This window comes from Canis aureus, chromosome 8 (assembly GCF_053574225.1).
Source record: "Canis aureus isolate CA01 chromosome 8, VMU_Caureus_v.1.0, whole genome shotgun sequence".
In the NCBI taxonomy this organism is placed as follows: Eukaryota; Metazoa; Chordata; class Mammalia; order Carnivora; family Canidae; genus Canis; species Canis aureus.
In genome coordinates, this window is record NC_135618.1 from 72,328,197 (window position 1) to 72,354,092 (window position 25,896).

The following is a 25,896-nucleotide window of genomic DNA, read 5'->3' on the forward strand; positions in this document are numbered from 1 at the left end:
GAAGTCAAGTGTCAGCCCTACTGAATGATTTGAGTTAGAAGATCAAATAGAGAGATTTTCCTTAGATCAATATTTGTCTGTGAGTCAAAGATGAAAAAACACTTTTGCCCTAAAAGGAAAATAAATCTCATCCTCTCCATTGGAATTCACTCTGAATCCGTAGAACTACTCTGACAAAAACAAAAATAGTATTTGCAGAGTCTGGCTAAGATTCAACAAATCATCGTGCGTCTTGCATAATTAATCTACAGCCTTGAACCTGCTCTTCCAGACTTCTTGAACTTGGCCAAGTCACACCAGGAGTCTGCCCGCTTGGTTCTTTGGTCCCATTGAACCTCGCTAAGCCTGAGCAGTTGAATAGTTGACATGATGGTTGTAGGGTCTAGCTTCACAGTAGTTGGCTCTGATCTGTACCTGATGGTATACTTTTTTATACAAAGACTTTTTCTTGGTCTGGATATTTCATAGACTTAGTCCAGGTCATGGCCTTACGTGCTGATTGAGTTTTGATGTTTGCCAATGTTAAATTCCTGTAACCGGATTAATGTGGTTTCTTGCTTGTTTGTTTTCTCTCCTATTGTAGCTTAAAGTATCAGTGGGTGAGAAGAGCTTTTCGGACCTGTTACTGCCCCAAGCTGTGTAATATACTTGTATAACAGAAATACCTTCTATACAAACCTTTTTTTCTACTTTTAGATAGAAATGTCTACTTTTTCAGCAGTTCTGTGAATTGAATTAAAGAGCAGAGTGACTGTAGATTTGGAATGGCTGGTTTACTTTGGAATGTATTATAAGGATTTTACAGCAATGCTGGAAAAACGACAGGGAAAATGACAGGGATGAATCTCATCAGATTTTTTACGTATCAACAGAGCCTTCAGCTATGGTGTTTATTTTCCAATCAAGCGAAGATCTCTCCTACTGGAACATCTCAGCTCCTGCAGTGAAGAAACACCTGTGATAGTTCAGTCCTTTTAGTTTTTCTATTTGAAAAATCATTTAAATGATCCTTTTGTTCACGGCTCTCCTTGACGACTGAGTGAACAGTTAGTATCTGTATATTTGACTAAACCTTTTCCTAAGCTATCTATCATGGTTCATATGTTTTTTTATCATAATTAAAAACAACCACCATCTGGATCACCTAACAAGCCAGTAAGAGGTTAGTATGTCAGCGTGTGGCCTGTTGATGGAATACTGAGGACCTCTTCCATGGTGACTGTGCGTCCAAATAAAGTGCGTGGCGTACTGGAAGTGTGAGATCAGGTAGGAGTGTCTGGGCCAGCTCAGCGACAGACACTAAAGCCTCGCGGTCACGCAACCTGTTGTGGTGTAGGTTTCTCTGGAACACTTCCAGCTCGGACCAGACTCCAGGGGTTTTCATCGCCTTCATTGTTTCAGAACTCTACTTGTAACATTGAGGCTCCAGTGTGGGGAAAGAGAGGCCAATAAGCTAACGACGCGCCCTCTGATATTCTGCGCCATTTTGTGGGAGAATCTTACCTGGGTTGGATTTCACAGACAATGAGAGTTGTAAAATACCAGCTATGAGAAGCTAGAGTATGTGATGGCATAGAGTTTTCATTAGCTTTATCACAATATTCACGATGGAGAATTATATTACATGGTAGCAGAAATAGGCATTTTTATGTGTTGCTTATATTTTACCTCAAATTAAATTGTAGATATAGGGTAATAAATAAAATCCATCCATGCCTTTCACACACTAATTTATTTCTTTCGAAGGTGTTTTCATGATTATGTCTGGGGCAGGTGGGCGGTTCGGTGGTAGGTGGAGTGCAAGGTGGAGGAGGCTAGATGAGCACTGTTCACGGGTTTTCCGAGACCAGTGCGCATTTATTCTGAGCTGGGGCTTGAGCCCCCCACTCTCCAGCTAGGACATGCCAGCTGTAAGCAGCTTCCAGGGGATTTTGAGGCAAGTTCCCTCCCCACACAGAGCACGTGCACCAGCTCTTCCCACCAAAAAAACAAACAAAAAATTACACATACTACAGATTTTTTCCTTTTCTCCCAGCACAGCCCCTGCCTCTCCCTTGACCCGACCCAAGTGTGTTGACAGAAAGCAGAACTCAGAAAAAAGAAAAAAGAAAGCAGAACTCGCTGCTTATTAATCTACAACCGACATGGGGTGACAGCTACTATGGCAGATCTCGTGGTTCCTTTAAAGTGTTCTTAAAAAGTGTACACAGCCTTGCTGTTGCTGCCCTTAACCCACAACTTCCCGTCCCAGCCACTAAAGAAGAAACCTCTCCATCCACGGGCCATTTTTAAAAGGAGTTAATAAACACTTACATCTAATACTTTTTTAACAAAAATTTGTGGGACTACAGACCTAGCAAGCAGATGTGTTTTCCTCCTATCTGGCATGAGTGTGTACGTCCAGTGTAAACATACTCTGCACATACACACATTTTTTTCTGTTCTCGTATATAGAAAGCTTTTGCTTTCCTTTTTTCCTTTATTTTTTTTATATATTTTTTTTATTTCACATCTGCCAAACCGATCAGTTTCTGTACTCTGGACAGACAGCCCAGAATCAGCACTGCAAGCACGTACGTAACTTTTGAAGGGCTTAGGGAATGCTGTCCTGGCCCATTCTGCCTCCCCTCTAATCAAGCTTAGTTTCTTCAAGAAATGGGGACTCTTCAGCAAGGGGTACTGCTGTCCCGTCTGCTGGAGGAGCCAAGTGGTTCTCATTGGCTCACCGTGTTCTCCAGAACCTTCCAGCCTGTCTCTCTAGCCCCTGTGTCCCAGCCAGGGCGCTGCCTTCCAAGATTGCCTCCCTGCCCTTGGGGATGCCCTGGGCTGGTTTCCTGGATGGCAGGTGGCCCTGGCCCCCTGGTGCCCACGGGGCAGCAGTGTGTGTATAAATAGGGCCACAGGAGGATAGCAGGATCCTGGGAGGGAGGGAGGGAGGGAGATTAAACTTGTCCACTGGGGTCTTTGTTAGGTCAATGAGCTCCAAATGGAAAAATGAAATGGCACAGATAGGTCTCGTCGGTACTTCCAACCTGCTTAGGGTTTCTGAAACAGTCTCCTTAGTCCAGGATTTTTGGTTAAAGAGAATTTTAACTGGGGGATGTAGTGATGAGGAACACAGGCTTTGTTTACCACATCCAACCTCCACTTCTGGACAGCTGTTAACCTGGGGGAAATCTCCATCAGAAAAAACAGCACAAGCAAGAAACACGGATGTCCCAGGGCTGTAGGATTTAGATCCCATCCGCAGAGTGGGGCCAAGTGCTAACAAGCTCTGGACCTTCAGTGGTGGGGAATGTGAGGCTTGCTCCCTGGAACTCTTGGGAGGCCTCGCCATGGAGGGTGGGGTGGCCCTGAGGGGGGGGCGGTCTGCGCTGAGAGATGGCATTACCTCGCTGGCGGGGAGCACATCCTGAGAGACCTCTCGCTGGTTCCAAGGATCACAGATCCTGTGATCTGTGAGGTGAGGTGTGTCTAGTGTGCTCTGGCCCCGGGCCAAAATTGCTCTGAGACTTCATGGAGGAGGAAGTAAAGACTGTGTAGTGATCATGCCCCCATCCGGGGTCTTCCCGGGGCAGGGACTGGGACAAGGCTTGAGCACTGGTCAGTAGCCTTCAGGGTGCCCACGGTAGTGTTCCCCGCAACAGGCAGCTGCTTCCCCCTCTAAGGTCGGTTATTCTGAGCATCCTCGTTTCTGTGCCACCGTCACCACCACCAAAGACTGAAAAGATGTGTTGGGAGGAAAAAGATGGGGGGGAGGGGATTGACACCAGACCTTTTTAGACTGTACTAAACACCCCAACCCCGGTCCTAAATGCAGGGGACTTGGTTGGTTTAACAATAGTGGGCAGATGATTGTCACACACCGAAGGGTGTCTCCTAAGTGGGAGCCCCAGTGTCTGGGTGTGTATTTGCGTGATGTCTTCCCTCAGAGAAGCCTTGGGCTCCCTAGGGTGGAGATGAAGAAGGGGACAGGATTCCAGGAATTGAGGGCCTGTAGGCTGCTTTCTTGAGCACAGCAGCTCTTCCTTTGCTTCTTGACCTCCCAGTCCAGCGAGATGAGCACAAACGGGGCTGCTCATCCTTCTATTGAGACCCGCGCCCCCCCCCCCCCCCCCCCCCCCCCCGCCAAAGTTGCTTTCCCAGCCTCTGCAGGGTGGACCCTTCCTCCCACGTGTAAGGGTGATTGGCTTTCTGGACCTCACCCCGCGGCTGCCAGTCTTCCTGGCTCTAAGAACAGGTTTGAAAGCTTTTGCAGCTAGTTGCAGAAATCCCATGTCCCTGAGGGTCTGGTGGCCTGGTGACAAGTACAGTGGGTGGACCTAGCTTGGCTGCTCCAGAGGGGCTTCCTCACCCTGGATTTAACCCCGGAACTGGGTTAAATAACAGGCGGTTGGATTGGCTCGTGGTTTTCCCCAGCTTCATTACTCTGATCAGCAATGGTCTTGTCACTTTTCCTCCCCCTTCTCCCCCCACCCACCCCGAGACACGCATACCTTGTGGTTTTATTTTAAGGAAGTGTCTGTAAAGTTGAAAGTGAGCTATGATACAATACCAGTTAGTAAAGGTGTTTCCTGCCGGATTTCCTTCTCAGAAGCAAGACCAGGTGGTTGAGAAGCATTTCACAGCATCAACTTGTTGCGTGATCTCTGTTCATCTAGAATCTTAAGTTCCGTAATAATGACTCTTATCAAGGACCATGCCCTTGGCAATGCCCAAGGGGACCTGGATGGGGGAAATGAATGTCCCCACTCATTTCAGTAAACATTATTGGGTAGACGCAACCAGAGGCAGAAAGCAAGACCACATCCCAGAAGTTTAGATGTCACGGGCTCTAAGAAGACCCAGAAACATCCTGAAAGGATCTATTGAATTCAGACCAAAATTCTCCTCTCCCTTAGAGTGACCAGTCTAGATCTTTTTGGGAAAATCTTTGATAAAGTACAGTAGGCGAGGGGTTCCAAAAATGCAGGCTTGGAGTGAGGAGCCTATGGGGTGTGGTCATAAAAGCCATAGCAGGTGTTGGCTTGGCCTTCAGAGGGGACCAGTGGGCCTGGCACTTGATTCAAGACCGATGCTGCAAGGTGGCAGGAGCAGCCGCTTCTCACCTTTGTCCACCACCTGTTGGCAGGGGACTGAGCCCTTGGCAAGTCACAGACTCCATGGTCCTGCCGGCTGTCCTAGGGCCAGACAGATCTGTAAATGGCAGCCCAGCCCCGTGACTGCATCTGGAGGCCTGATTTCCTCATTACTGGAGTCAGCTTCAAGTTCAAAGATCACCACAAAATCCCCTGTGGTAGCAGCTTGCTGCTGGATTTATCCTTTGTGGTTGGTTGATGAGCTTCAGATAGCTTTGGTGGCCGACGCCTCTGGGCCCAGTCAGCAAGGAGTGTCAGCGGGCCGTGGGCCGGGGGAGGCGCCATCGGACGGTCGCTCTGCCGGGGCTGCAGTGCAGCGGGGCCGCCCGGGGCTGGAGCCCTTGGTCTCGGATTCTGTCCTGCGCCTGACCTTGTCATGAAAGCCTCAGATGACGCCCCTGCACGTGAGCCTGCGGGGCGGGGGGGGGGGGCCGCTGGTTAGGGGGTCGGAGCCTCTCACTCCGCCCAGGAGCGGGGGGCGGGGGGGGGCCCTGCTGCTGTTCATGTACCAATCCCTCCCCATCCCTTCAAAGCCCGGGTTCAACAGCTGGGATGGGCCCTGCCGCAGGCGGGGGGGGGGGGGGGCGGGGGGGGCGGGGGGGGACCCGGCCCACTGCCGGGCCCTCCTGACCTCAGGGCCGGGCCGGGCCCAGTCTGCACCTGATAAAGGCCACTTGCCAAGCTGAGCACTTGAACCTCACGTGATGCCCACGACGGCCCGTGGAGTAAGTGCGGTTGTCTGTGCCACCTCCCAGGTGGAGACGCCGAGGCGGGGGTGACTGGCCAAGCCCCTCATGCACACACCGGAAGTGGAGTCCGAGTCCAAAGCAGGGGTGTGTGTGCGTCCACTGCCCAGGCAGCGGGTGGCGAGGGCCCAGGGGGAGAAGAAATGCCCAGGGGTGGGCCTGAGTGTGTCCTGAGCCCTCCCCATCGCAGGCGCCCGGATCCCTTCTGACGGGGCCTCCGGGCTCATCCCGGACCCAGCCAGAGCCCAATCCTTGTCCGGTTTTCTGAGAAGCCGAAGCGGCCCTCCAGCCACCCGGACTTCTGCCCGCAGACACCTGCTGCAGTCACGGCCTCCACCTCCAGCCGGAGCCCCTACGGCCGGCGGCCGCTCGAGGACCCGGTGCCCAGGGCTGGCCCGGCACATCCCTGGACTGCGATCCAGGCTGTGCTCACCCGGGGAGGGGCAGCAGGAGGCCTTTAGGTCACACTTGGGAGAGAACCAACAGTGGCTGACGGTCCCCGTCCTGGAAAGCTCTAGATTCCCTCCCTCCACAAGACCGAGGGCGGTGCGGGGGGGGGGGGGGGGGGCGCCTAGGCCCCAGGCTGCGGTGTCCACCCACACCCCTACCACGCTCAGCCTGTGTCCGGGGCCCAGCCCGGGGGTTTCCTGGTGGAGGAACTAGCCGGCCGGGCCGTGTGGGGAAGGCCTGGCGGTGCGGCCGGCGGTGGCAGGAAAGCTGTGAGGGCCCACAAGGCCGGAGGAAAGCCCTGCCTCCCTCCCCGCGCGGCCCACTTGAGAGTCTCTCCAGGGGCCGACTCCTCCCTCGTGAATCCCCATCCACATGTTCGAGGGCAGAGCAGGGGAGCCCAGGGGTCGGGAGCATGGCCCTGGGGTCCAGGCGGCCTGGGTTCAAGTCCCAGCCCTTCCCTTACTAGCCGCCACGACCCGCAGACCGCTCTGTGCCTCAGTTTTCCCATCTACAAAGTGGGGGGAAATAATAGTACCTCTCCGACAGCCTCCTTGTGCTAAGATGTTCAGAAACACAGAGGCCTCCCGACCCAGGGCAAGCCCCTCCTGCCCACCATGAGGGGAAGTGGGGGGCATTCTGGGCTGCTCTAATATGCTGCTGATGGGGAACAAGATACAGGCTTCCTTGTTAGGACTGGATAATCACCAAACTGTACACTTTTGTTTTCAGTATATTTCACAATAAAAGTTTTAAAACTTTTTCAAAGTTTGAATCTTCCCCGCTTAAAAAAAAAAAAAAAACTTTTCTCCGTTCATCCTCTCCTTCACTTTGCTCATCCCCTCTTTTCTTTTCAACCCTTTGATCACTAGCTTGTCTCACCCATAAATGAAACTTAGTCCCCTCTCGGCTTCCCGAAGGCTCTGAGCCTGGGGAGCGACAGAAGTCCCTGCCGGCGACAGCAGGACTTCTCTTGGGCTCGCAGTGCGCCCTGGATGCGCCTGGCTGCGGGTGCCCCGGGAGGAGGTCCGGTCTGGGGAGGCCACTGCAGGGAAGTGGCAAGGTGGCAGCTGACAGCTGGTGACAGCACGACTGTCCTGGCCGCTGGCTGCCGGGCCTGTTATTGTTACGCAAAAGTGGAAAGGCCGCTGAAGAGGGAAGGAAATGCCGAGGCCGCAGTCGCAGCCGCACCTGCCCCCCATTCCCCCCCACCCCGCCCTCCGTGCGCCCAGGTGAGCCGGGCTGGGGGCCCCCTCCCCCAACTCCCTGCCACCAGGCACAACCGCCCACCACGACCTGTCTCGTCCTCATTTTCTAACCATCACCCAAGTACAAGGCACCCACAGAAAAGGGCCGCGTGGCCCCGCAGGCTGGGGCCGCCGCGTTCCCCAGAGTGAGCACCTGCTGACGGGGAGGGCACCCAGCCGGGGACGCCGCCCTGCCTTCATCCGTGGACAGGTGGTCCACACGGCGTCCCAGCTGCTGCAGGGTGCTCCGTCCGCCTCCTCTCCTGTCCCCTCCTGTCCTGTCCGGCAGCTCCTCGCAAGGCTGGCCGCACCCAGCGCTGGTGACCTCCCGGTGACCACAGGGGACGTGCCGAGCAAACCTCTCAGAGCAGAGGGCATGACCCCTGCATCTCATAGACGAAACCAAGAACCACCACCAACCCGACCGGTCACGGCGACAGTCACAGGATGCCAGGCTTTGGCTCCTCTGCCGGATGCCACCTCACCCCCGGGAGTCCAGGGGGACCCGGGGCTCAGAGTGCTGGTGGCCTCTCCATCTTGGAGTCCGTGCATCTGGGCCACCAGCTGACCCCGCCGACCTGAGCCCGCAGCCAGACTGCCTGGGTCCGTGACCTCCGGACCAGCTCCACGACCTCGGAGCTCCCAGGCCTCCACCTGGGGCCTAGGCGCCAGCGACAGGCCCCAGCCCCGCCCTCCCCTCACCCACTCGCACGCGGCTCCCTCACCTCTGCACCCCACGTCCCCTCTCAGCAGAGCTTATGGTCCCATTTCACTCACAAGGAAACGCAGTCAGCCCTGAGGGTCCATTTGCTCAGCATCTGAACGCGAGTCCCCCTCAAAGCCTGTCGCCACCACCACTGGGCCCCAGTTACGCCCCCTGCAGACATGCACCTGGTGCTCTCCTGCTCCCACGGAGGCGCTGGTTCACTCAGGGACCGAGCGGCCACCACCCAAGTACGCGTGCAGCGCCCTCTGCAAGCCAGTGGGCAGGCCAGGCCCGGGCTCTCAGGGCTCACTCCTGCTGAGGAGAGACACCGTGAAAACACACACAACGAATAGGCAGGACGTCAATTATAGTCAGTGCTCTGGACCAAACAAAAGGGTTGGGGGGGCATGAAGTTTTGCCATTTTGCATGAAGTTATCAAGACAGGGAGGGAGTTGGGGACACGTGGGCGGTGGTCCAGGTGGCACCCCAGCTGCAGAGCCTGGCAGGAAGGGAGCAGAGGAGCCCATGTGGCTGGTCCTCAGGTGGCCAGGGAGGGAGGGAAGGATGGGCACCCTCCCCCCCGCTGGGGGCTCAGAGACCCTGGGGAGGACAGCCGGGGCTCCCGGCCACATGCCTGCGCCGGGAGTCTGAGGAATCCCAGAAAGTGAAAGAAGAAGCAGAGCCCTCCCTGCCCCTCCACCCCCAGCCCTGCCAGACCCAAGTGACTTCCTCTTTCCACCCCATTTAAGGCCCAGCTGGGAGCGCCCCACAGGAGGGGAGGCCCCGCAGCCCAGCCATGGGGGACACCTTCATCCGCCACATCGCCCTTCTGGGCTTCGAGAAGCGCTTCGTCCCCAGCCAGCACTACGTGAGTAGCCACCCCGGCGCCCCGGCCCTGGCGGGAGGGCAGGGGCCTGGCCCCAGTCGGCTGCCCTCCCGGCTCCCCCGCCCCCCCCAGGACTCCCCTGTTGGCGCCCTACCCCTGCAGGGCGCTCCTCGCGCAGCCCTCCCCATCCCAGCTCCCAGGCAGTGCTCCTCCAGGAGCAGCCATCTGTCCCCGGGGGCTGTGGGGTCCCTTACATTACATGACCCTGCCGAGCGGCCACCCCACCCCATCCTGGGAGGCTGGGACGCGTCTGCCCAGACACATCCACCCCACCCCACCCCACCCCACCCCAGGGTGCCCCAGGCCAGAGGAAGCCCAGGGAGGAACTCTGCTTGGTCAACCGTACGGTGTTTGTAGGGCGCTTTTAGCATCCTATGCCGAGACTTTTCTTCTTGTTCACTTTTAATTTTGAAGTAATTTCAAACTTAAACTACCAATAGCTCCAACATTCCTCCGCCACCACATCTGTACTCCCTGTCTCTCCCCTTCCCTGTCCCCCTCTTCCCTCCCTCCCTCTCTCTTCTCCCCCCCACTCCCAACTCTTTCTCTCTCTGAATGGGACTTTTCTGAATCATTACAGAGCAAATGGGAGACATTGTGTTTCTTTACTCCTAAATACTACTATGTATGTATTTTTTTAAAGATTTATCTATTTATTTGAGAGAGAGAGATTGAGAGAGAGAGAGAGAGAGAGAAGCAAAGAGAATCTCAAATAGACTCCCGCGCTGCGTGCCTGGGCTCAACCTCACCACTGTGAGATCATGACCTGAGCGGAAACCAAGAGAGCCACCCAGGCGCCTCTCTACTGTGTATTTCTTAAAATCAAGGACATTCTCTTACACCACAATGCAAATATGTTAACATCAGCAAATTAACGTGGATGAAACACTTGTTATCCAACCCACGGACTTCACTCAGATTTCACCTGTTCCCCTACTTGTCCTCTGTAGTAAAAATATTCCAGGTTTGGGATCCAACCCAGGACCACCTGCTGCATTTCACTTATTGTGACTCTTCAGACTTCCTTAATCTGGGTCAGTTTTTTTTGTTGTTGTTGTTTAAGTTTTATTTATTTAAGTCATCTCTATACCCAACATGGGGCTCGAACACATGACCCCGAGATCAAGCATCACACCCTCCTCCAACTGAGCCAGCCAGGTGCTCTTGGGTCAGACTTAATGTTTCTTTGTCCTTCTCAACTTTGACATTTTGAAGAGCTGGAGCCAGTCGTTTTGTAGGATGTCCCTTCTACAAAAACTTTTGTCTAACCCTTCTTCATTAGATTGGGGTCATGTGCCGGTGGCAGAACTACCCCAGAAGTGACACTGTGTTCTCGCCGATCCTATCAGGCGGCAGGCGACTTTGCTGGTTCCTGTGTTGGTGATGCTAGTTTCGATCACTAAGTGTCTCTACTGTAAAGTTACTATTTCATCACTAATTTGTGATGAATAATTAACCTGCGGGGAGATTCTCCGCAACTATATGCATCTCCTGTTCCTTCCACAGTATGTGGATGACTCTTGCCTGAGTCAAATTGCTATACTGAGCGCCAAATAGTGATTTTTAAACTCTACTGTTGTTTCTGCCTTTAGTAGCTAACATTTTACCGGTAAAGTTCTTCCCCTCTTCCTACTGACTTGTGTCAATGTGGACGTGTGGATTTCTCTTTTATTCCATGGGCTACCGTCCGTCACTGTCGTACCTCATCTTATGCTCCCATCGTCTCGGAAGGGGCCAGTGGGAGCCCCTTCAAGCTGGCTCCCTGTGCTCTTTGGACATAGCCTGGCATTCTCTGAGCACATTCTTAACTTCTGGAACGAGACGCTCCAGCTGACCTGCTGCTTCCCAGCCCGAGCCCTGGACTCGACCACTGCACTAAGGACCTCTGTTTCTTTGCAGTGGGGGGCGGTGTCAGAACCCTAGATCTCAACGCTGAGTGTGCTCATTGCCTCTGAGGTCCTTTCAGACTCGGGGAAAGAGCGATTCCATCTCATTCTTGTTACTCTGCTTTATGTTTGCAGAGCCCGTCTCTCCACGAGAACCCTGGCGCCCACTAGATTAACAGCTGTACCCCTTTGCTCGGTCCTGCAAACCACATGAGCTTGTTTTATCACAATGACGGCTTCCGCGCCATCATGAACAATCAGCCTACAAACCTATGAAGTCAATTCTAAGTTTTCTTTGCAGGTTTTTTTTTTCTTTTTCTCCTTTTGGATTGAGGGTAGAAATACTGTAAAAGTTACTTGGATTTTTTTTTCCTTTTCCAGTTTTCTTTAATATGGTTGTGACCCATTCGATAGTGAAGTTCATTTGTTTTCATTTGTTTCCAATTTAAAGTCTTAAAAAAAATCTTTGTTGATCTAATTTTATTTTTAAATATGTAATATATTAACATGTTTGAAATGATCCAACATCAGGCAGCCCGGGTGGCTCAGCGATTTAGCGCCGCCTTCAGCCCAGGGTGTCATCCTGGAGTCCCGGGATCGAGTCCCACGTTGGGCTCCCTGCATGGGGCTGGCTTCTCCCTCTGCCTGTGTCTCTGCCTCTCTCTCTGTGTCTCTCACAAATAAATAAATAAAATCTTTTTAAAAAATGAAATGATCCAACATCAAAACTTTACAAAAAGATATGCTCAAAGACTCATTTTGGTTTATCTTTCCTATATTTCTCTTTGCAAAGATAGAGAGAGAGGTGGGCAGCAGGGGGATGGGGGGGTGGGAGGGTACACAGAGCCACCTGGTTGGCTCAGTCCATGGAGCATGAGACTCTTGATCTTGGGGTTGTGAGTTCAAGCCCCACATTGGGTGTAGAGATTGCTTAAAAATAACATATTTTTATTTTTATTTTTTAATTTAAGAGAGAGAGCACATGATCAGGGGGCAGGGGGAGAGGGAGAGAATCTCAAGTAGATTCCATACTGAGTGTGGAGTCTGATAAGGACTCCATCTCACGACCCTGAGATCATGACCTGAGCCAAAATCAAGAGTTGGAAGCTTAACTGACTGAGCCACCCAGGCGCCCCTAAAAACAAAATCTTTAAGAAAGAAGGAAGGAAGGAAGGAAGGAAGGAAGGAAGGAAGGAAGGAAGGAAGGAAGGAAGGAAAAATATAATTTTCTTGGGTGCCTGGCTGGTTCAGTATGTAGAGCATGTGACTCTTGATCTTGGAGTTGTGAGTTTGAGTCCCACATGGGACATAGAGACTACTTAAATAAAACTTCAGGGGCACCTGGATGGTTGGGCAGTTAAGTATCTGCCTTCAGCTCAGGTCATGATCTTGGGGTCCTGGGGTGGAGCCCCACGTCGGGCTCCCTGCTCAGTGGGGGAGCTTGCTTCTCCCTCTGCTGCTCCCCCTGCTTGTGCTCTGTCAAACAAATAAATAAAATCTTTTTTAAAAGTAATAAAATAAAATCTTAAAAAAGGAGAAACTAAAAGCTCACTTTTACTCCTGTAGTTTGAAATACCACTTTTATCATATTTTAAATTTCCATGTGTACTTGGATATATTTCTAGATTTTGTATCCTATTCCACTGAGGTTTTTTTGTTCACACACCACTAGTATACAATTGTTGTTTTAAATATTGTGATATATATTTTTGCATGCTCCCCTGAGCTGGCCAGGTGCCCCTATTTTTTTCTTTCACTGTAAAATTAATATAAAATGAAATCCACAAGTCTTAGAGGTACATTTGCTGAATTTCGATGGTACATGTCCCTACATAACCCTCATCAAGACATAGATTACCATTGCCCCAGGTCCCCTCCCTCCACCAACCCCCAGAGGCTACCACTGTTCTGATTTTTCCCCCTTTACTTGGTTGCACTTGCTCTAGAACGTCATAGAAAAGGAATCCTACCATGTATCTGGCTTCTTCCACTCAGCATAATGCTTTTGAGCTTCATCCGTGTGGATGCACCTGTCAGTGATTTGTTCCGTTTTGTGGCTCAGTAGAATTCTCCTGGCTCTATCTTGGTTTTCCTTACCAAGTTTGTATTTTTTCTCTTTCTAATAATGGCTTCACTGAGATATAATTCACCTATATAAAGTGTACAATTCAACGGTTTTTAGTGATCAGAATCGTGCAACCAACATACAACCAATAAATACATATTTTTAAAGATTTGTTAGAGGGAGGGGCGGCCGGGTGGCTCCCGGTTGAGCACGGGCCTTTGGCTCAGGGCGTGATCCCGGGGTCCTGGGATCGAGTCCCACATCGGGCTCCCTGCACGGTGCCTGCTCCTCCCTCTGCCTGTGTCTCTGCCTCTCTCTGTCTCTCATGAATAAATAAATGAATAAAATCTTTAAAAAAACGATTTGTTAGAGCGCACACAAGCAGGAGGGGCAGAGGGAGAGGGACAGAGTCTCAAGCAGACTCCCTGCTGAGTGTGGGGGGCCGTGGGGCTGGACCTCAGCACCCCGGGGTCACGGGCTGCGCCGAACCCAAGAGTCGATGCTCTTCACCGGCTGAGCCCCCGGGGCCCCGCACAACCACTGCGGGCCCTCCGGTGGGTCGGCAGAGCTGGTCCCCGGGCTGAGCGGCCTCGCTCTCCCTCCAGCCCCGGGAGCCGCAGCCCGGCCTCCCGCCGCCCCTTACGGACCGGGAGCTTGAGCCGATTTGGGGGCCGCTGGGCGTCGGGCCCTGGGTCCCGAGCTGCGGCAGGAGCTGGGCTGCGCTGGGCTCCGTGAAGCCGCGGCCCCTCGCGGCGCGCCCTCCCCCTGACGGGGTCCCCCGCCCGGCCCCCCAGGTCTACATGTTTCTGGTGAAGTGGCACGACCTGTCGGAGAAGGTGGTCTACCGGCGCTTCACCGAGATCTACGAGTTCCACGTGAGTGCGGGTGCGGGTGCGGGCCCGCCCCGGCGGTGCTGGGGCGGGGGGGTGCGCGGGGCGGCGCGGGGCGCGGCCAGGAGGGCGGGTGCCCAGGGAGGACACTGCGCAGCGGGCCCAGCTGTGCCCTTGGAGGGCGGGTGGCCCGGGTGCTGGCCAGCAGGTGGGGAGCCCAGGGCGCTCCAGCCCACAGCTGAGGGGGAGGGGACGTTATTTACTTCTCAACTTAAAAGGACATTTTCCTTAAAGTACGTTTTATTTTTGATTTAAATTCAATTCATTAACATAGTGTATTATTAATTTCAGAGGTAGAGTTCAGGGATTCATCAGTCGCGTATCACACCCAGTGCTCATTCCATCCTGTGCCCTGCTCAATGCCCATCACCCGGTTACCCCATGCCCCCCTCCCGCCCCTCCAGTGACCCTATTTGTTTCATAGAGTTGAGAGTCTCTTATGGCTTGTCTCCCTCTCTGATTCCATCTTGTTTTATTTTTCCCTCCCTCCCCCTATGATACTGTTTTGTTTCTTAAATTCACACATGAGTAAGATCACATGACAATTGCCTTTCTCTGACTTACTTCACTTAGCATAATACCCTTTAGTTCCATTTGCATCGTTGCATATGGTAAGATTTCCTTAAAGTATGTTTAAATGGGACAAAATACACATAACACGAATTTAGCATTTTAAGCACATAGTTCAGTGGCATGAGATACATTCCCAATGTCTTACAACCGTCACTATGGTCCAGCTCCAGGATAGTTTCATCCTCCCACACAGAGACCCTGTCCCCATTCAAGATAAACTTCAGGGGATGTTAAGGGCCGTGCCTCCTCTGTCCTTGCAGGGGACAGCCTGGTTAGTGTCACCACCAGGTTGTCATCCCAAGAGCCTGCTCTTTGACTCATGGCCACTGGCCCAATGAGGACCCTGGGCAGGTGAGAAGGCAGGGTGGCGATCCTGACACCCCAGGATTCAGGTTCTCTTGCTTTGTGGGCACCTGCTGTCAGCCAGATTGAATGAGATTCCCACAGGCTCTAAAACCCCATGGGGTTCCCCAGGCCAGACACAATAGAGATGGTCATTGGGGAGCATAGTGTGCAGAGTGTGGCTTTTGGTGGGTCTTGGTCTGAGACAGAATGTGGATGGAGGGTCCATCCACAAAGGCCTCTGTAAGCAGGGTAGTGAGTCCTGGAGTGGCGTGCCTTCCTGCACTTCTCCCATAAAATTTTTTTTTTTTTAAATTTTATTTATTTATGATAGGCACACAGTGAGAGAGAGAGAGAGGGGGGCAGAGACACAGGCAGAGGGAGAAGCAGGCTCCATGCACCGGGAGCCCGACGTGGGATTCGATCCCGGGTCTCCAGGATCGCGCCCTGGGCCAAAGGCAGGCGCTAAACCACTGCGCCACCCAGGGATCCCTCCCATAAAATTTTTAAGTAGTCTCTATATCCAACATGGGGCTCAAACTCACAACCACAACTTCGAGAGTCTCATGCTCTACTGACTGAGCCAGCCGGGAGCCTGGGTGGCTCAGTCCATTCATTAAGCATCTGACTCGATCTCAGCTCAGGTCTTGATCACAGGGTCTTAAGTTCATGTCCCGAGTTGGGTTCCATGCTGGGCGTGGGGGCTACTTAAAAAAAAAAAATTAGGTAAATGAGTAAATAAAAACAAAATGCAGATAAACATGAAGAAGACTATAAGCAGCCCTACACACCTAGGACTCTGAATCACAATTGATGTCACTATGCTGTTTGCTAGGAGGCTTTGTTTAGTTGTGTTTTTTTTAATTTTTAAAATTTTTTTATTTATTTATGATAGTCACACACACAGAGAGAGAGAGAGAGAGAGAGGCAGAGACATAGGCAGAGGGAGAAGCAGGCTCCATGCACCGGGAGCCCGATGTGGGATTCGATCCCAGGTCTCCAGGATCGCGCCCTGGGCCAAAGGCAGGCGCTAAACCGCTGCGCCACCCAGGGATCCTTTGTTTTGTTTTTATGTCAGCTCTACACCCAACGTGGGGCTTGAACTCACAACCCTGAGATCAAGAGTCACCTGCTTCATTGACTGAGCCGACCAGACCTCCCAAAAGGCTTTTTTAAGATAAAGGAATAAAACACTACAAAGGAAGTAGAAAGCTCCCTTTATCCCATGCACTTGTGTCAGCTCCAGCCCTGGGGCACTGCATGCACACCTATGCACACGCACACACACAAGTCCAAGCACAAGATGCAATAGTGTTAAGCATGCATTTTCCACAGCCTTTCTAGAAGTCCTCAGTATGCTGGCTGCCTCCTTCTCTGCCTTGTTACTGTCATTAGGTCAGTTTTTGAGACCTGTTCATGCTGATATGTGCACAGCTCCATCTCTCCTCTTTACACTGTTCTGGGTTGTTCCATTGTCGGATTAGCCCCTTTTGCTAATTGGTGAACTCATTCATTCAACAACTATTGATCAAGCACCTACTAAGTGCCAGGTGCGTTCTACTTGGTGCGTGGGAGATGCTCGGAAGGGGACAAGGGCATAAAAAAGATGCAAGTCCTTGCCCTCCCTTGTGGATCTTAAATTCTAGTAGAGGAGTCAGGATAACAGACAAATAAAACGTAAGTAACTTATATCGTCTGTTAGGCAGTTATTTGAACTATGGAAAAAATTAATCAGTATGAGGAGGTAGACGGGAGGACTGAGTAAGGAGGGGAAATTGTCACGGAGATTTCACTGATGGTAATATCTGAACAGTCTTTTTTTTTTTTTTTTAAAGATCTTATTTAACCATTCATGAATGACACATAGAGAGAGGCAGAGACACAGGCAGAGGGAGAAACAGGCTCCTTGAAGAAAGCCCGATGTGGGACTCGATCCCGGGATCCCGGGATCATGCCCTGAGCCAAAGGGAGATGCTCAACCGCTGAGCCACCCAGACATCCCAGCAAAGTCTTGTAGAAGGAGAAAGAGAGAGGAAGTGCTATTAACAAATATAGGGAAGAATGGGAAGAGCAAGTGCAAAGGCCCTGGGGCTGGAGCAGGCCTGGAGTATTCGGGGATGATTGGAGCAGAGTGAACAAGCGAGAAGAGGGTGGTGGCAGAGGAGGTGAGTGAGGCAGGCAGGATGGGTCTGGTCTGCACAGCCTTGTAGACTAACGTGGAGCCTTTGGCTTCCATTCTGAGTGAGCTTAGAGGCAGGGAGGGGTTCTGAGCAGAGGAGAGACAGGATCCAATTTGAATGTGAAGATGGTGCTGGACTGAAGACAAAGGTGAAAGGTTGTTGTGGTAACCCGGGCTCGGAGGAAGCACAGCCCGAGGTGGGGGCTGTGTGGGTAGTGAGAAGAGTTAGATTCTGGATAAATTCTAGGACTGGAACCAGAAGGACTTGCTGGCGGGAATGTAGGAGGAGAGAGAAAGAGAGAGCCAAGGATGGCACCAGCCCAAGGGATCAGGAGCGTTGTTTCCAACCCTGTGCTTTTATGAGGTTGTAATAAAGGATCTTCCTCAATCCTTTCTTTTGTGTCTAGAAAATGTTAAAGGAAATGTTTCCTATCGAGGCAGGGGACATCAACCCAGAGAACAGGATCATCCCGCACCTGCCAGGTGAGGAGCAGGGTGGCCCGTCCTGGATCCCCTCACCTGCCCTGCGAGCTGCCCCTCCACCCCCATCCCCTCTGGGTCGTGACCTGGGACAATGCTCATGGCTTCTCGGTGTCCCTCCCCGGCCCGGCCAGCCCCGCGGTGGTTCGATGGGCAGCGGGCGGCCGAGAGTCGCCAGGGCACGCTCACCGAGTACTACAACACGCTCATGGGTCTGCCTGTCAAGATCTCCCGCTGCCCCCAACTCCTCGACTTCTTTAGAGTGCGCCCCGACGACCTCAAGCTTCCCACGGACAGCCAGTGAGTGGCCCCCTCATTCTGTCCCCGAAGCGGGAGAGGGAAGGGGGTGGTGAGCTCGGCCTGGGGAGGGGGTGCAGGGCGTCCCCCGTGTTACCGATGACTAAAGCTCAGAGGGGAGGCGACTCGCCCAAAGTCACACAGCCCCAAAGAGAAGGAGGCAGGATTCCGACTCTGGCCCATGTAACTTGGAACCCCCTCCACAGCATCCCTGCCAAGTCTCCACCTGGAGCCCCTGAACCTCGGGGGAGGCTCTGTGGGCTGGGAGTCTGAGATCCTAGGTCCTTGTCCTCACCCTGCCTTCTGAAAGCAGGTTCCCCACCTGTACCGGGTGGTAAGGGCCAGATGTCGTAATGGGTGCTGTGGAGAGTGCTTCCAAACTGTGAAGCGCGGAGCCCCAGCCGGGCTGGCGGGGTGGGGTGGGGTGTTGGTGGCAGGTGTTGAGCGCAGCACACCTCCGCTTTGTCACCTCATTGTCTGCCTGCCCGTTGGTCCAGGGCCCAGCATGGAAAGCATCTGAGAAGCTGAGTGAGGTCTCAGGGGAATGTGTTGTCCTGCTGGAGGCTGGCTGCAGAAGGTTCCTCTCTGTGTCCCTCTCTGCTCACTGAGTACAGAGTACGAGTGGGGCCTGGAGGACAGGCCACCGCGGACAGACACCAGTGCTTCGGCCTGAGTGGGCTGGCCCCTGAGCCCACCCCTGGCCCGGTGCCGGGTGGCACAGCTCCCATGGCCTGGGTGGCAGGGATGCCCACTCCCGTTGGCCATACCCCTGAGGCCCCAGAAGGGAGCTAGCCTCCAAAGTAACAGGAGGCTTTCCCAGACCAGAGTGTTCTCTTCAGCACTTGGTTCCTTCCTTGGGTCCCCAGGTGGCTGGGGCGGGGGGGGGGGGTGCTTTCTTTGTCAGTCCCATTGCTCCCTTCCCCCAGCAGTGACCCCCACATCCCAGGTTCCTTTTTCTTCTGGGAAGTTCTTCTGTAGGTCTGCCTGGAGCTTCTGCGCGCCCCGCAGGAAGCTGAGCGCCTCACCCAGATTCTTCTTTCCCGTAGGGTGAAAAAGCCAGAGACCTACTTGGTGCCCAAAGACGGCAAGAGCAGTGTCACGGGTGAGAGGTGGGGGCAGCTAGCTGTAGGTCACCCTGTGGGGGCTGGGGACATGATCGGGATTCCTGAGCAGAGGCTGTGCAGCCAAGGCCAGGGCAGGGGGTCCTCAGTGGCTGCACTAAAGCCTGGGGACCTGGGGGGGGCGGCCACTGGACAGTGAAGCTTTCAGAGCTCATGTCTGAAGCTGCAGAGCCCAGCATGATCCCAGCTCCCTATAGCCAGGGGTGTCCTGGCTGACTGAATAGACAGGTCTGGGGGTGAAGGTGGTCATCAGGGGTCACCCAGAGGCCTGACAGTATCTGATCTGTATTGCATGATAATTGTTAATAATACAACCTGACATTTATCAAGAACTTACTCTGTCCCAGGCACTATTTATTTATTTATTTATTTATTTATTTATTCATTCATTTAAGATTCCTTTATTTATTTATTTGAGAGAGAGCAGAGCAAGTGAGAACACGAGTGGTGTGGAGGAGAAGCAGAGGGAGCAGTGGTAAGAGGGAGAAGCAGGCTCCCTACTGAGCAGGGAGCCTGACATGGGGCTCTATCCTAGGACCCAGGATCATGACCGGAGCTGAAGGCAGATGCTCAACCTACTGAGCCCCCCCAGGTGCTCCCAGACACTATTTTAATGTCTTGCATGTATTAACACATGCAATTATCTCTATAATAATATGAAGTAGGGACCAGAGTGCTATTATCCCCATTTTACAGCTGGACACACTGAGGCTTGATTTAAGGTGAAACTCAGGTCAATGGGACGTCTGGGTGGCTCAGCGGTTGAGCGTCTGCCTTTGGCCCAGGGTGTGATCCTGGAGTCCCAGGATCGAGTCCCACATCAAGCTCCCTGCGTGGAGCCTGCTTCTCCCTCTGCCTGTGTCTCTGACTCTCTCTCTGTGTCTCTCATGAATAAATAAATAAAATCTTAAAAAAAAAGAAAAGAAAAAAGAAACTCAGGTCAAGGGCCACACAGACATGAAAGGTGGAACAGGATCTCAACCAGTCAGTGGGATGCCGGGACGGGTGCCATGGGCCAGTCAGTGTGGTCCAGGGACCAGCAGTGTCTTAGTCTGTGTGGGCCACCATACAACAACCACAGACTGGGGGTGGGGGTTTAAACAGCAGAAATGTATTTTCTCACAGTTCTGGAGGCTGGGAGTCTGTGATCAGGGTGTGGGCAGGGTTGGCTCTGTGGAGGCGTCTCCGTGGCGTGCAGACGGCTGCCTCCTTGCTGTGCCCACACATGGCCTTCCCCTGTGCACGTACTCCTGCTGGTGTCTCCTCCTCATCCTATGAGGACACCAGTCCTATGGGGTGAGGGCCCCACCCTTATGACCTCCTTAAAGGCTCTAACTCCAAATACAGATTCTAAGGTACTGGGGCTTAGGGCTTCAACAAGGGAATTTGGGGGGAGGGGAAAAGATGTATTTCAGTACATAACATGCAGTTGCATGACCTGGGGGCTGGTTAGACATGAAGATGCTCAGGTCCCACTGCAGACCTCTGGAATCAGAACCTGCCTTCCAGCGGGATCCCTGGATGATTTGTGTGCACATTAAGGTCCAGGAGGGCTGCTCCCTAACCTCATCAAGTGAGAAGGAGCATGTGTAAGGTGCATGACTAGTGTCTGGAACACACTAGGTGCTCAATAAATGCAGGGCTGTGAAGACGAGCTTGTCTCTGCTGCTTTCTCATTGGCAGGGGGCGTCCACCTCCCGTGCGCCTGGCTGGGTGGAGACGGGAACCCAGTGCCAGTCTGGAAGCCTGAGCGGGGGACTGCCGGGAGGAGGCAGCCCATCCCCTCACTGTCCACTGACCCTGCCCTCCCTCCGTCCAGACATCACAGGCCCCATCATCCTGCAGACGTACCGTGCCATTGCTGACTTCGAGAAGACCTCGAGCTCCCAGATGGCTCTAGCCACGGGTGACGTGGTGGACGTCGTGGAGAAGAGCGAGAGTGGTCAGTGTCCCTGCCCTGCTGGGGCCTTCCTCCCCTGTGCCTGCGTCCAAGGCCTCAAGCCCCCAGCCAAGGCTCTGCCCCTCAGACAGCCTCGGGCTCCCTCCCCACCCCGTCCCCTATGGGCTGTGGCTCCTTCGGGGGGGTCCCCTTCTGTCCTCCCCATTCTGGTGCACCCCCCCCCCCCGCGGGGAGACTGCGGGCATCTGTGCATCTCCGGATTATGTCCCAGTGGCCAGGCCAGCTTCTGGGCATGACGTGTGGGAAGCAGCTTCTGAGCTGGAATCCTGGGCCTTGTGTGTGTGTCTGTATGTGATTTTGGCGTGGAGTGTGTGAAGGTGACATTTCTGAATCGCAGTGGTGGATGTCTGTGTGTCCTTGTCTGGGAGTCCTTACCACCCTGGTGGCTGCGGCAGGCTTCAAGGCCCGCCCAGACTTACTGCATCACCCCCCACTTCCCCACCCAGGCTGGTGGTTCTGCCAAATGAAGACAAAGCGAGGTTGGGTCCCGGCATCCTACTTGGAGCCCTTGGACAGTCCTGATGAGGCAGAGGACCCAGAGCCCAACTACGAAGGTGCCACTTGCCCTCCTTGGCCATAGGATGTGGGGGAAGGGACTGGAGGGGCCCTGAGATATTGAGAAGTGGCCACTTTGGGGTTGGATATGGTTGTGGGCTGGGCAGTGGAGTCAGGGTAGAGACTCCATAGTCTGGCTTGAGGGGCCCAGGTAGCAGGTGATGCCCTTGGTCAGGACAGAGAAGCAGGAGGTAGAGTAGAGGCGAGGGCGATGAGGTCCGCCTGAGATACGTAGGGGTCCTTCCGGGCCGTATGAGGTTCAGGAAGGAGCACTGCCTGGAGGCGGAGGAATCCTCGCTGACTGGAAGCGGAGAACTGGCAGTCAGTCCCCAGGTCCCCTCGATGGGGCTCACGTGGAGGTCGAAATAAATTAGAGTTGATTGCCCATAAATTACAATGGAGAGATTTCACAATTGTCTGCGGGCTTATGGCATCTCTGGAAAAACTGGAAACGGTGTGTACACACGCTGCAGTCAAGTGGCTCAGGTGCCACATGGATGGGTGCTCTACACCTGCACCCCTTGTCTGGCCACTCCTCCTGTTTAGGTGCCTGGACCCTGGTGTGGATGGTGGGAGTGGGATGGGCAGGCTCCCCTGGGTGGTCAGTGTCCCTGCCCTGCTGGGACCTTCCTCCCCTGTGCCTGCGTCCACGGCCTCAAGCCCCCAACCAAGGCTCTGCCCCTCAGACAGCCTCAGGCTCCCTCCAGGGTGCCCCACGAGTGGGTGGCAGGAGCCTGCAGAGGGAGGCCAGCAAGGAGCAGGCAGGGAGGAGGGTGGTCCTGGGCTCTAGCTGGAGGAAGCCTCAGGCTCAGAAAGAAGAGAAGGGGAAGGGAGGCAGGCCAGTGCCGGGCGGACCATCACACCACACTCCTGTCCCCACGGCCGACCAGGTGAGCCCTATGTCACCATCAAAGCCTATACTGCCGAGATGGAGGATGAAATGTCCCTGCAGGAAGGCGAAGCCATCGAAGTCATTCATAAGCTCCTGGATGGTTGGTGGGTCGTCAGGTAGGAGAGTGCCCCTCCCACCCTGAGTGTCAGCCCCGGCCTGGGGCATGGTGTGTTTGGGCTCAGTGCTGACTCCGGGTGTGGCTCTGGGTAGACCACCACCTCTCTCTGGACTCAGTTTCTACTTTGGTAGCAGATCAGCAGATCAGCAGATCCCACCACAACCTGTCTCTCAGGGTTCAGTATCCTTGCCTGAGTGGGTACCTTTTTCCTTTGTGATTTGGGGTCACTTCGCCATCTATTATTCCTTCTACAACACAGTTAATTTTTGTGTTAATTATTCTATTTGAGAACTGTCATCCCTTCTCCTTTTAAATCTTTTGTTGTAATTGATTCTTTTTTTTTTTTTTGTAATTGATTCTTATCTAGTTGTTCCTCTTGGGCAAAGCAGAACCCTGGTGGCTTCTAGAGCCATCTCCTTGGACCTGCTGGGCCTCCCCCGGTCCTTGTACACCCTCTCAGTCCCAGTGAGCTTGTGGCCAAAACATCTGCCATCAGCTTGGCTCTGGGCTGGGGGCTCAGAGGCAGGAATTCTCAACCTTTTTGACTCTCACTTGATTTAACTGCCCATCCTGCACCCCTGAGAATCTGCCTGTGATTTTCCCACAAGCCAAGAAGAATCAGAGTTTTACCAAGCATGCTTTGTAATATGCCAAGTTTTTTCTCCCAAATTAGAGTAGTGAGAATGGAGAGAAAAGTCTTTTCAACAAGTGGTGCTGGAAACTGGAACCAGTGGGTATCCACATGGAGGGAAGTCTCATAGACCCCTACCTCACACCATGCATATTTCTTCAGGATGTGTCATGGATTTGACCAAGCACAAAACCCCAAACTAAAGAGCTTTCGGAAGAAAGCATAGGGGAACTTGGTGACCCGGAGGTAGGCAAAGGTATTTTAGACACAGAAAGCAGTGGCTGTAAAGGGAAAAAAAAAAAAAAACCCTGATAAACACCCTGTTGCAAATGTTTTACTGCAAACACATGTCCCCAGGGTCAAGTTGGACCTGCTAACTTCCTAGCACCACCAACATCGTGGCTGAGGGGGCCTATGTTGCTTGGATGGAAGAACTGAGGCCCAGAGGGACAGGGTCTGGTGTCAGCCAGGCTTATGGGCGTCTCCCAGTTCCAGCTGCCTTAACCCCCACTGTTTAGAGGGATCTCTGAGCCCCCCTCACCTGAGGCCCCTACTCCCCGTGTGACCGCCAGGGCTTCAAGGACTGCCTCTGTTGCAGGAAAGACGACATCACCGGCTACTTCCCATCCATGTACCTACAGAAGTCCGGGCAGGATGCTGCCCAGGCGCATCGCCAGATCAAGAGCCGAGGGGCCCCGCCCCGCAGGTGAGCGAGGGTCCCCAGGCTGGAAGGGGCTGAGGGTACCACGAGGGTGTACCACGGCCCCTCTGTGGGCCCAGGCCCTGGACTGGCAGTGCTGGGGGCGGGGCCGGGGCTGGCGCGGGGCGGAGGGAACGCAGGGGTGTGAGGGGGCCTTGGGGGCGGCCGTGACGACTGCGGCAGGTCAGAGGGCTTCCTGGGGAGGGGCCGGGCTCAGCCTGGCGAGGGGCGTGGGACCCGGGCCTGGGCTCTGCCGCCCGGCAGAAGTCCGCGTTGTTGCGGGGCAGCTGCACGCCTGCCCCGCTCCCCAAGACCCCAGGGCCGGTCTTGCGAGTCCCCGCAGGCAGGGGACACGGGCGCGGCGGGGATAGCCAGGCGCTGAGCAACGCCCCCGTCCCGCTGGGCCCAGGTCGTCCATCCGCAACGCGCACAGCATCCACCAGCGATCGCGGAAGCGCCTCAGCCAGGACACCTATCGGCGCAACAGCGTCCGTTTTCTGCAGCAGCGCCGCCGTCAGGCGCGGCCCGGACCGCGGAGCCCGGGGAGCCCGCGCGGTGAGAGCCGGCGGCGGCCTGGGGACCGGGCCTGGGTGGGGCGGGGCCCGGGTGGGGCGGGGCCTGGGTGGGGCGGGGCCAGGAGCAGTCCTGGCCGCAAAGCCCAGGGAGCCCGTGCGGTGAGAGCCCGCAGCGGCCTGGGGGCGGGGCCTGTATGGGGCGGGGCCTGGGTGGGGCGGGGCGGGGCCGGGGCGGGGCCGGGGCGGGGCCAGGAGCAGTCCTGGCCGCAAAGCCCAGGGAGCCCGCGCGGGGAGAGCCCGCAGCGGCCTGGGGGCGGGGCTGCCTGGGGCGGGGCCTGGAAGACGGGGCGGGGCCTCTCACCCGGCCGCGCTTTCCGCCGCAGAGGAGCAGCCAGCGACCCAGCCCGCGAAGCCACAGCCCGCGGTGCCCCCGCGGCCCAGCGCAGACCTTATCCTGCACCGATGCAGCGAGAGCACCAAGCGGAAGCTGGCGTCTTCCGTCTGAGGCCGGGTCGCCTCCCCTAGATGGCGTCCTAGCCCCTCCGCCCTGTCGGGTCCCATCCCTGTATATACGTGTATAGATCCGGAGGTCTGGATGCCTCTGGCAGCCCCGGCCCCGCCCCACCTAACGGCTCGGCCGCTCATAGTAAATGCTGTTTGGAGTGGACAGAGGCTCTGCAGAGCAGCCGGGCGGGCTGGGCTGGGCACGCCTTTGGGGATATTTATAAAATAAGAACTGAAGGCTGTGAGTTCTGCTGGGGCGGGAGGTTGGGGGAAGTTGCAAGAACCAAGGTCCGGTTGCACTCTGCCCTGGCCTTGGCCGAGACTAAGTTTGCACGGGGCCAAGTGCACCCGTTCCCCCCTGCCCCCCCCACTGCTGGCTGTTTGGACAGAAGCTGCCTGCTAAAACTTTGGTACCACTGCAGAAGAGTCCTAAAGAAGGGTGCCACAGTGTGCAGGGTGTGCACCTTAGTTCGGTGACAAAGAAAATTGGTAATTTAGGTATACGGAGGGAGCACCTCTGATTTATTCACTGAAAGGCTGCCCAGTTAGGAGGTTGTACCAGAAAGCAATTATTCATTGATGAACAGACCCTCATCGCCCCCACAAGCAACTGCTGCCAGCCTTTGGCCTCAAAGTCTTTGCTGGTGGATCTTTTGCAAAATGCAAAGACACCAGGGTGCAGCCCGGAGCTGCAAATCTTACAAAAGCAGCCGCTTATCAAGAAGGCAGCTGCCCCTCCTGTATGGGAGGTGGCACAAGAGGATGGGAGAGGCTGGTCCCTTGGAGGGGGGGCTGATGCTTCTCAAGAGAACAACTTGAGGGTCACAACAACTGAAAGAGACCTTGAGAAGGTCACTGGGCCCTTTATTTGCATTTTTGCAGACTTGGTTTGCTGGAAAAGTCCAGCCCATCAAGTGCTATCATGCAAAGCTGTGGGAGAATTAACCACTGCGAATCCCAACCCCTTTGCTTGTTCAGTTGCAATTAAAATAAAAAACTGTGTAAGATAAAATCTTG

General features: G+C 54.3%; 2 protein-coding genes and 1 long non-coding RNA gene across 16 annotated transcripts in view; 2 read left to right on the forward strand and 1 right to left on the reverse strand.

Moving 5' to 3' along the window:
* GTF2I (general transcription factor IIi) overlaps positions 1–1,730 on the forward strand; it is a 113,631-nt gene extending 111,901 nt beyond the window's left edge. For all 14 annotated transcript variants that reach the window (XM_077908266.1, XM_077908268.1, XM_077908269.1 and 11 more), the window contains one exon: positions 584–1,730. The gene's annotated coding sequence lies outside the window, so the exon portion shown is untranslated. The remainder of the gene's footprint in view (positions 1–583) is intronic.
* Positions 443–8,931, reverse strand: LOC144319741 (uncharacterized). The gene is made up of 2 exons (XR_013385460.1): positions 8,356–8,931; positions 443–5,548 (listed from the first exon to the last, which is right to left on the reverse strand). It is a non-coding gene; the product is annotated as an uncharacterized LOC144319741 (long non-coding RNA).
* Positions 8,932–9,034: 103 nt separating this feature from the next.
* NCF1 (neutrophil cytosolic factor 1) lies at positions 9,035–25,891 on the forward strand. Its single transcript, XM_077908293.1, has 11 exons — positions 9,035–9,153; positions 13,917–13,997; positions 17,514–17,589; positions 17,721–17,886; positions 18,930–18,985; positions 20,824–20,946; positions 21,411–21,518; positions 22,410–22,527; positions 23,759–23,866; positions 24,270–24,415; positions 24,759–25,891. Exons 1-11 carry the CDS (start codon positions 9,082–9,084, stop codon positions 24,878–24,880), a joined length of 1,176 nt encoding a protein of 391 aa, XP_077764419.1. The 5' UTR covers positions 9,035–9,081; the 3' UTR covers positions 24,881–25,891.
* Positions 25,892–25,896: the final 5 nt, after the last annotated feature.

Excerpts from the sequence above, each read along its gene's own strand:
- NCF1 (XM_077908293.1), top strand. The coding sequence starts at position 9,082 with ATGGGGGACACCTTCATCCGCCACATCGCCCTTCTGGGCTTCGAGAAG. Across the intron at positions 13,998-17,513 it reads CCGAGATCTACGAGTTCCAC|AAAATGTTAAAGGAAATGTT; the intron begins GTGAGTGCGGGT and ends TTTTGTGTCTAG. Across the intron at positions 22,528-23,758 it reads GATGGTTGGTGGGTCGTCAG|GAAAGACGACATCACCGGCT; the intron begins GTAGGAGAGTGC and ends CCTCTGTTGCAG.